The sequence below is a fragment of the Bradysia coprophila genome, unplaced genomic scaffold (assembly GCF_014529535.1).
Source record: "Bradysia coprophila strain Holo2 unplaced genomic scaffold, BU_Bcop_v1 contig_358, whole genome shotgun sequence".
Classification (NCBI taxonomy): domain Eukaryota; kingdom Metazoa; phylum Arthropoda; class Insecta; order Diptera; family Sciaridae; genus Bradysia; species Bradysia coprophila.
Genome location: NW_023503616.1, coordinates 2,227,722 through 2,237,752, shown reverse-complemented (window position 1 = coordinate 2,237,752; position 10,031 = coordinate 2,227,722). Strand labels below are relative to the sequence as shown.

General features: G+C 34.3%; 2 protein-coding genes across 2 annotated transcripts; both read right to left on the bottom strand.

Moving 5' to 3' along the window:
• Positions 1-1,042: 1,042 nt before the first annotated feature.
• LOC119081776 (beta-galactoside alpha-2,6-sialyltransferase 2) lies at positions 1,043-5,589 on the bottom strand. Its single transcript, XM_037190982.1, has 7 exons — positions 4,889-5,589; positions 3,360-3,872; positions 2,490-2,587; positions 2,014-2,117; positions 1,707-1,879; positions 1,544-1,641; positions 1,043-1,483 (listed from the first exon to the last, which is right to left on the bottom strand). Exons 1-7 carry the CDS (start codon positions 5,076-5,078, stop codon positions 1,337-1,339), a joined length of 1,323 nt encoding a protein of 440 aa, XP_037046877.1. The 5' UTR covers positions 5,079-5,589; the 3' UTR covers positions 1,043-1,336.
• A 1,033-nt stretch (positions 5,590-6,622) lies between these two features.
• On the bottom strand, positions 6,623-8,768 carry LOC119081790 (zinc finger protein 32-like). Its single transcript, XM_037190999.1, has 5 exons — positions 8,113-8,768; positions 7,604-8,050; positions 7,454-7,540; positions 7,052-7,135; positions 6,623-6,987 (listed from the first exon to the last, which is right to left on the bottom strand). Exons 1-5 carry the CDS (start codon positions 8,302-8,304, stop codon positions 6,733-6,735), a joined length of 1,065 nt encoding a protein of 354 aa, XP_037046894.1. The 5' UTR covers positions 8,305-8,768; the 3' UTR covers positions 6,623-6,732.
• Between the last annotated feature and the right edge of the window lie 1,263 nt (positions 8,769-10,031).

Here is a 10,031-nt window from a genome sequence, read left to right as displayed (position 1 = left end):
TGTTTTGTTTGGAACGATTTTTGTTTGTTTCTGCTTTGTGTATTTTCTTATGACTAGGTGTCAGGTGGCTTACGGATAGGTAGGTACTTATTTACTTTGATCGGTATAACTAATTAGGATAGTATAATTATATGGGAGTGTGTTTTATGGATATTTGTGCTAGTATAATTGTTTAATTGTTGTGGTTTTTCACGCACTAGTGCGGTTTTTAATTGATTTTCTTTCTTTGTCTCTCAGGCTATACCATCCCAAAACCCAAAATTCTAAAATTTATACATTTTTTCGTTTATTTCTGATTTATATCACAAATGAATGCTGATTCATGAAGAGCAAAAATTTGTTACTGGATTTAATAAGATGTTTTACAGACTTAGTCACTTAGGGATGGGTGCTTATTCATGAAGTGAAAAATCTGTGATTCGATGAAAAAATCAATTTAGTCAAATTGATATTTACGCTAGAAGCACGACCGTTAAATTTAGTTCTTAGCCAATGTACTTCTAATATGAAGTATGAGTATGATCGTATTGACAGCTACCAAATAGCGTATCTACTGTTCTGTATGAAAAAAAATCTACAGTTTTTTACAATGCCAAAATTTGTATGATACACTATCCAATTTCAGTAGTCTGTTTAGAAATCCACTCATACTTACGGTCCGTTTTCCAAACTAATTATTATCCTGTCGCATTGCATACAGAGAGCATAGGGTTCATTCGATTTAGTTGTAGTCAAGGAAGCCCTCACTGATATTTTTCGTATTTTCCTAAGTCATCAAAGGTTCGTCGAGTTACGCTTTTCTCATAATGATCTAACCTCTCTTTGAAACTAGATAGAATGTGTATAGACCAAGACCATGATATACGGCTGATTAAATGCTTCACTTCTTTATTCAGTTTGTCATTTCAGGTGTCTATAAGATATTGCTCATCGTAGGTAGATAGGTAGTCTTCCAAGAAAAGAATGGCAAATTTTCGAAATTAATAAAAAAAGAGTCGTCTTAAGTTAAATCAAAGAAGGTACAAAACAAGTTTTTGGTGTGCGGTATTAACCGCTACTTTTAATAATATACCATCAAAACAATATTTACTTAATGTATCAACATGTGCTCACTCTTTTAAAACCTTGCATGTCTCGAAATGTATTTACAAAAAGAACATAAAAAATAATACAAATCGTCCGTTAATTTATTTGTGAATGAAGTGACTCATTGAACAACATAAATATTATGATTATGTGCAGGTATAGACATTACTTTTACAGTGACCAACAAATTTATTAATTTTATCGTTTTTAAATACTGGTCATTTCAATTTTTTTAAATTAATTATTATTTTCAAACACACGATGACTTTTCCGGTCTTCGTATGCGTATAACTCCATTCTGAAATACAGAGTAATCATCGGCCGAATTCATGTCGTACGCTGTTAATTTTTCAGCAGCCAATGGATGCCACGCTCCAAATGTACACGATGGATTCATCTAAAAGCGTAAAACTGAATCAATTCGTTGAACTAATTTTGTGGTTTTACTGAATCAAACTTCTTCGTCATAGTAGTGACAACGACCATTCAATCTGGTTGATGGGATGTACTCAATGATGTCCACATATGTACAGACTGGTAAGATAAGTGCTAATCCTAATTGAATGAATGAAAGCAGATGTAAATAAACCATTTACTATGAATTTCCAAATATTTATCACCGATAAAACCCGACGATGGAGGATTCCATCTGATATTTACGTCCGAATATCTCTGTAGAAACATCCACAATTTCCATATTGATCTCGGATCAACCAAGTGGAAGTCAGCATATGGATAACGTTCCATAAATAATTTATAATTTTCGAATAAATTGAAATCGGGTGAGGAGAGCCTGATTACAGAAAGAAAGATAGGGTCATCGATACGGTTTATGCCACGGAAAACCATTCGATAAAAAAAGAGAAAGGGAGTCATCGATACGGTCTATGACTCAAAAAGACACTCGCAAATCGAAAATAAACCAACCAATCTTCCAATGAACTATTGAATTTACCAGGATCCCACGCAGCAATTGAAATGTTTTGAAACATCGGTGAGTTAATAAAATTGAATTCCGGTTTACTGACGACCTAAATGAGATGGATATTTGATGTTCTTCAGTAAACAATTGATATTAAAAACAATTAAAAAGAAAATATTTTCTTGGTAAACACTGAAATTCAAATGAAAATTTATTTTCAGAACAATATCCAATCTACCGGTTGAATATACAAACATATATTCATTTAGCATACGAAATCGACTTTCAAGGTTCATAGCAATTTTTATAAATAAAAATCTTCTTTTGTGTTTAGTTATGATATTGTCGCGAAGTCATGCATACCAGCCAATTTAAATAATAATGTGTCGCTGATCTTCTGTTTTTTTCCACTGAAGGGTCTTTAACCAATTACATCTACACTTTCGATCCAAAAACAACATAAATTGAGACTAGAGCTCACCTGTGAGTTGACTACTCTTATGGTTGTTTTTCTTCCTACATCATTTTCATGCCCATCCGTTGGGGCATGGTTGAATCTCATTACATAGTCGTGGAGGTCTGAAAAAAATATGTTCATAAGGTTTAATAGGATAGATAAAGGAAACAACAGAAGAAATATTCCCGGTTCCATCTTGAAATTGCTTGGTTTCCAATAGAGCTCACATGTGATTCATTTTGTCGGTTAAATAGACGATCAAGATCGATTACAGACATATTTTCTGGAGCATGTGCTTGCCAGACGTATTTTCTTTATACATTTCTTCGAAATTGATTCACTTTAAAAATTTTGCGGGTTTATGCTAATTTTTCGGAAAAAAAATTTGCTAAAACGCAGCTGAAGTGATCATCATCGGTTTTATTCTACATAAATTCGACCGGAAATAATACGTTTGTGATTCGTTGCAAGTAATGGAAAATCTGGAGTGACGAGGGGATTCATTGTTGAATGTGTTTGAGTCATATTAAAAATGCAAAAATTTATTTTGTTCTCATTCTGTACATAGAGCGAATCACATTGCAATTTTACAAATGCACAGTCAATGGAAGGTGATCTGTATCAGGTTAGTGATCGACAAACTAATAAAAGGAAATTGATTGCTTTCTTATTGTAAGTTACTTAAGAACTGAATAATTAATCAGAAGGTTGTCATGTGTGTAATTTTCGTATTTATGTCTCCAACTAGGCATTCTAGTCTTAGTCAACATATATAGCAATTCTTCATTTTATTGTAATGCCTTTAATGAGTAACTATTTCAACTTGATATTCCTTCAAAATATTCTTTGTGTTTTAATAAACGTTGTTTGTATGAGACAAAAGAGAAAACTTACCTATAAAATGACCTAATCCAGACTTTGTTAACGATCCAGCACTGGAAATGATAGCACAGCTTTTGTATGTCATCGTTCCTTTCTTACCGAATAGTTTAACTTTCGGAAACAATTTACTGAATCCATTCGTATCAAACGGTTTATCTTTCTTTCGCAAAACTCTCACTTTGGCATCTAATATTTGGCAAATTGGTCGTTGCTTTTTTTTATCAGGCGAGTACACAACGTTGTAAAAATTCGGCTCATCAGACACCGATTCAGTAAGAGATTTCCTAAATTCCGCTATGACTTTGTTGCGGAATGTTTTCGTTTTATTTTGGCAATCTTTTGCAAATTTATCCGAGCATTTCCATTGAGTTGGATCTAGTGGTAGATTAGTATTTCGCGACAAACTAAATCTTGGCCGAAGCGGATAGTCGGACGCGTTGAATGAAGCTCTCTCGGAACTTTTTATTATGTGTTTCTTTGTCGTATCTTGATGTTTTGAGAAAACATTTCTTTTTATTCGACGATCTGAAAACGGTAGCAGAATTTAAAATTTTGTATCTGATACTGTTAATCTTTCAAAGACGGCAAGTCACCAAAATAATTATCGAATCTACTACTTCTTTTAACGGATTGAAACATACATAGCATTGCAATAAGCAAAATTCTATTCTCGTACTTGTACAGCACTGACAAAAAAATCTTTCACTTCATTAAGTGTAACACACAAAGATTAGCCATAGACCATCGTTTATTTCCTCATAGTTAAAAGGCCCGTCATTGGGAAATGACAGGACAGTTTCCCGAAAATGCATGGAAAATTTTATCACAAAACTTCACCGAAAAAATTCAAAGAAACTCACCCCCTATGCTTTCCATTGTATTCGAGCATAGTCTCTTTAGGTCGTTAAGGTAAACATTCATTCTAGTACTTATAGTAGCGGAGTGTCACAGTTGTGTTGAAATATTTTCTGTGTTTTTGTCGCGACAAAACAAAAAAAACTTTTTGTTTTTGCATAGAGTAAAACGTGGTTAGTGTTCAAATATGCCTTGGCGACCTAAAGGACTACGCCCGAATACAATGGAAAGCATAAGAGGTGAGTTTCTTTGAATTTTTTCGGTGAACTTTTGTGATAAAATTTTCCATACATTTTCGGGAAACTGTCCTGTCATTTCCCAATGACGGGCCTTACCTTGAAGGCTTACAGCGCGAAAATAGTTATTTTCTTAAAGCATCAGCTAACAAAGCCGTTTATCATATGTTAGGAACAATGCTTTTCCCTAACGACGTTGGAAATAAGCCACGAAGTCACGATATCTCAACACTATTTAGGAGAAAAGGTGTTTCTATCTTATGCTGAAAGGCTTTTTTAGCGAATTAGGTTCCAGAAATAGCCGCCGACTCGTGCTGGAAACCTCTGATTCGCTAAAAAAAATCCTTTCAGCATACGTTTGGAAAATAACTGTTTTTCGCAGACTATTTCGAGAAATTGGCACCATAACAGGGTACATGTGCAACATGTAATTTAACACTATGAACTTACCGTCATTGTTAGCTTCCTTAGCCGTCGCAAAATCATTTTTAGAAAATCCCGCTGTACCTGATACAATGCCATTAAATATTGTCAGATGGCATAGTGTACAGCTTGAATCATTTAATTGGTCTGATGCAACGTTAAATTCAAATTGAAACAAAAGATAAAGCAGCACAAATAGATATCCAAAACTATTCATTATTCCTTGGAATGAAATCAATATTGTTTTCTGTAGGTTATCACTAAATTCTTTTATCTAAATTGAAATGTTCAATGTCTTTCCATAATCATATGGTAGCCAGGTATGTTAATGCAACCTGTATGAATCACTTCTGGTTTCAATGACACCTTTCACAATGTGTGTGGAAATGTCAGTTTTAACGCAAGCGCGGGTCTGGGTTATACCAAAGGGTGCGTTATACTTGTAGCTAAATAACAAACTTTTATTTTATCAGTTTTATCTATCACAAAAGCAACTATTTTCCGTTTATCAGCGAACTACCTTTGTTATTTAATAAGTTTGACAAATATTCACAATGCCATTGATGAATGAATGAAAATGAAAAAACTTTAATGAATTTCATTATTTTCCGAAAGTTTCACTAGCAAATTTATTGAAGTGTTTACCTCTGGAGTCTGTGATTTAGTATGCACATGACTTTTAATGATTTGATATTCATCAAATAGGTTCTGGTTCATTCATTATTATACATGTTAGTTGAGTATAATATTGTAGGTCGCACATGCAACATAGATTATGATATTCATGGGCTCATTATGACGATGGTTTATTTGCTCATAATCTTTTGCAATGGGCAAGAGTTTTGTATTTTAATAATTAAGTCTTTTACTTCTGTTGTTCAAAGTATTTTCTGGTGTTTGGTACAGAATCTTTTACTTTATTAATTTGAAAGTGTATTTTGCAGCTCAACGCTTATTTTTGTCGTCGTTGTCGATAACAGATGATTTATCGTTCCTACAAACATTTATGACGACATGCTTCATTACAATCACGTCAAACATAGTGACTATTACTCCCAAGTTTTCGAGTCCCGTCTTAATATTTGAAAAATTATTATTCTTGAAATTTAACAGAATTTATAAATGATATCCGACAAATTAAAATGAGTTGAAGATAATCATCGTCATGACACAAGTACTACTTACCTTAAATTAAGTTTTGTTTTCATTCACCGTCATCTTTACTTGTTCTTTAATAATTACGATTTTTCTTCAAAGATCTGTAACTCCCAGAAATTGAATCTACTAGAAGGATCAGTAAAATCGGTTGCTACTGTGAAAATTTAATGAAAAATTCAGCATAATTGTCGATCCCATCAACGTAGAATTACTCGTGTATTTCCAGATTCATAGTTTTCTCCTTATACGAACTTAGATCGAATTAAGCATAGTTTTTTACATATCGGAATGCTATATGCTGAAACTGTTAATCTGAGGCGAAGCCGAGGTTGACTATAAATCATATGCAAAAATCAGCATACAGCATGACCTGCATCTGCAGTGGCCCATCCAGATTGAAAAAAGTATACATGGACAGGAATCTAGTGTTTAGCCCAGGTTACATTTACCCATCCTATTAGCAGATCTCAACTTTTAGTGCACACTACATGATACTTTATGTTACGAGGGCCTTGAAGAGGTAACAAAGAAAACCATTAGGACTATCGGAGATTCGGAAATTCGCTGAGAAGCTACAACCTCGGCTACAACACAAACCAACTTTTTTTTTTTTAATATTTAATCCAAAATTTATTTTAATGGAAATGAGTTCAAAGCCAAAAACATCTCGGCTTTCTCACTAATTTACATCTTTATGGCATAACAATAAGTAATTACTTTTTGACAGCAAGAAGTGGTTCGCTTTTGATAGAAGATCTTGTAGGCGATGTTGTCTTCGACGTCTTAGCTGGTACGTTGTGTATCGCATGATTACTGCGTAAGTGATTCCGGTAGTTAACTCTCTGCGCAAATTTTTTGTCGCAATATTCACAGGCAATTTTGGAGTCCGGATCATGAATTCGTTTATGTTTCGTTAAGTCACTGGCATTTGTAAAATTCTTCGAACAGACATCACATCCATAGTTTCGCTGGAAATGGAAATAAATTTTTATTTTTAATTAGGCAAAACAGTTATCTTACGGACATCATTACCTCATTCGTATGGGTGCGGTAGTGCACCTTTAATGCACTGGATTGGCTGTAACTCTTAGGACATAACAAGCATTGAAACGGACGCTGAAAAAATAAATTTACTTTCGTTAGGTGACCGTGATAATTGGTGGTATATTATAAATTAGAAGTTGTAAAGTAAGCTTGGTGAATATTTTATCATGCCATGAGTTCAACCTTTAAAAGCCGGTCTTTATTTTGGAATGTTGTGAGTCAAATGGAACGGAAACAATTTTGTGAGAACACAAACAAACGAACCGTAAATTTTAATCAAAAATGCAAATAAACCAGGTATTTAATCTGCATTTTCATCATCTTATTGACAGTGTAAACAGTTAGCGAAGCAAAAATCTCAAATTGAAAGAAATTTATGAAAAAAGTTACCTCTTTTGTGTGAGTACGCAGATGCGATTTTAGGTTGCCAGACTGCACAAACGACTTCTTGCAATAAGTACATTCAAATGGACGAACCTGCAACATTTTAACATTATTTAAGAGCCGAACTGGTGATTTAGTTGAACTGAAGAAAGTTACATTAGCATGAAGTCTCAAATGGTCGACTAAATTTGATTTTCTCAAAAATCTCTTCTTGCAGTAGTTGCACGAATGGTTCTTCCTAACCATTTTGAACGTTTTGGTTTTATCAGAAACCACATCGTCTCGTTTAACATTTTTCAAAAAAGAAACCGCATCTTCAGTGTCACAGTAACTCTCTTTGTCATTCTTCGATTCAGATACGTTTTCACTATATTCCTCTTGCACCAGAGCTTCTTCTTCATCATTTAACACTTCAATCAAATATGTTGAGTCTTCACTCAAATCAAGTTCCTCGGTTTCCACTTTGGTATTTTCACTGATACGAGCACACGAATTCAAAATCTGTTGAGTATCTTTGGTACGGTGAATGAAGCTAAGCGCATCGATCAATTGGAATTCACATTTCCGGCAAATTGTTTCGGGCAAGCCATAATTCTGTTGTAACTAAATTCGAAGACGAATGTTAAATATTGAAAGTACAAACAATACGTCGATAATAAACAAACCTGTATGCAAGTAAATGACATCAAAGCTTCGCTAAACGACATACCCAATACGTAGTCGTCATCAATTAATTTAGTTGCCTCTGATGCACTTTCGTTAATGGTTTTTGTAAATAAATTGGACAATCTGCCGCTGAGCTCATCGCCAGTGATGCAAATGCGACATTTTACTTTACTTAAATCCAAACAATCCATATTTGAATTCTTTAATAGGTTTTTCTATGGCGATACACGGAACTTGTATGGTTTGTTTGCAACAAATGTTATTTTTGGATGAAACTTTGTGGAAATTTGCAATTCCCTTGGGCCTTGGCTATACGACGTGTAGTCGTTAAAGAATGTATTTAAAAGAAATAGTTTTCTACTTATTTAGCACTTAAAGCAATTGATATACATCTCAATTATCATTGTTTTGATCCAGACAATATGCTACGATCTTGAAGTACTTAGATGGAAATGCATAAACAGCCCCATTAAATGAATCAGATCTTAAGAATGTCACATTGAACTGTATTGTGCCCTTCTTTGATTTATTTCAGATTACCGTGTGCTGTTGTGATAATATAATCAAATTAAATAGGTGAAGTCGAATGGTTTGAATAATATTTTCTACTAAATTTTGACATCAACAAACATTTGAGAGATTTTTCTGTCAAAGTAAATATTTCAAACGCCACCTGTTGTTAAATAGTCATAATAAGTGCAACAATCTTTCATATTTTAGATTGGGAATTGTTAAGGGGAAGTAATTTTAGATGAAAACACAACTTTTAGTTACATTGACGATATTTTTCTTTGTCTTTTTAAGTCAGTGTTTTTTTTCGCGCATCTCACGAACTCAAAGAATTCTTAGATTTTAAATTGACAATTGAAAATCGAAAAGTCAGATTCTAACCAACGCACCTGAGGTCAGGTTATGCGTCCTGACATATGTGCGATATATCGGACCATACCCTGGCCTTAAAAAAAAAATTAGCACACAAAACGTGGATGCAACGTTAGACAATCATTTTTGAAATGTGTTTTCAATTTCGTTAAAGTTCGCCCGCATTCGTTACAAAACAATCTTTTTACCGTAAAGACAATAGTGACGCAAAAACGATCCGCAGTAGGGACACTCGAAGCAGTGCAGTCTTTTGTTGTAAAGTTGATGCTCTTGAAATCGTCCGGGACAAACATATTTCATGTGGTGTAAAAGTTCGTCTTTTGTTCGAATATGTTGTGTGCAGTAACCACAATAATGAGTCTTATCAAATTGACATTTGTGACGACCCGTAGCTCTCGACAAACAACCGCCACAATCGTTGCACTGCCATTTTTTGTGCTTGTCGTTGTAAGTGAATTTCTTTTTCGCAATATTTGATCCTGCAGACTTCTTCCGATGAAGTGGACGATTTCCAATTTGATTTGTTCTTCCCATCGGCAGTAGTTCATGTATTGGATCGACGAAATTTGGTACGGTATCACTTGTAGTTACATCCATTTGATCGTCATTAGCAATTCCTTGCATTATAATCGGAGGAAGTTCAATTGCAGTGGAATCAGTTCTTGTTATCGGCAGTAGTTCAGTCTCATGTATTGGATCGACGAAATTTGGTACGGTATCACTTGTAGTTACATCCATTTGATCGTCATTAGCAATTCCTTGCATTGGAATCGGAGGAAGTTCAATTGCAGTGGAATCAGGTGGCCGGATCTCGATGTTTGACAATATAATTATTTTACGGTTTTCTCGTTTTTTCAAGCAAACGATTTCGTGCTGATTTTTGTTTCCGGTGTGGTTGAATTGTTTTCCACACAGTTTACACACAATGATTTCCCGAATGCAACTTCTTACAGATCTTTCATGACGTTCTACGTCCCACTTTCTTCTGAACTCTTTTCCACATCGGCGACAAACGTAAACTTTCATCATTTCCATG

Excerpts from the sequence above, each read along its gene's own strand:
- LOC119081790 (XM_037190999.1), bottom strand. The coding sequence starts at position 8,304 with ATGGATTGTTTGGATTTAAGTAAAGTAAAATGTCGCATTTGCATCACT. Across the intron at positions 7,541-7,603 it reads ATTTGAGACTTCATGCTAAT|GTTCGTCCATTTGAATGTAC; the intron begins GTAACTTTCTTC and ends AAAATGTTGCAG. Across the intron at positions 6,988-7,051 it reads ACCGCACCCATACGAATGAG|CGAAACTATGGATGTGATGT; the intron begins GTAATGATGTCC and ends TTCCATTTCCAG.
- LOC119081776 (XM_037190982.1), bottom strand. The coding sequence starts at position 5,078 with ATGAATAGTTTTGGATATCTATTTGTGCTGCTTTATCTTTTGTTTCAA. Across the intron at positions 3,873-4,888 it reads TAAGGAAGCTAACAATGACG|ATCGTCGAATAAAAAGAAAT; the intron begins GTAAGTTCATAG and ends TACCGTTTTCAG. Across the intron at positions 1,880-2,013 it reads AATAGTTCATTGGAAGATTG|GCTCTCCTCACCCGATTTCA; the intron begins GTTGGTTTATTT and ends TTCTGTAATCAG.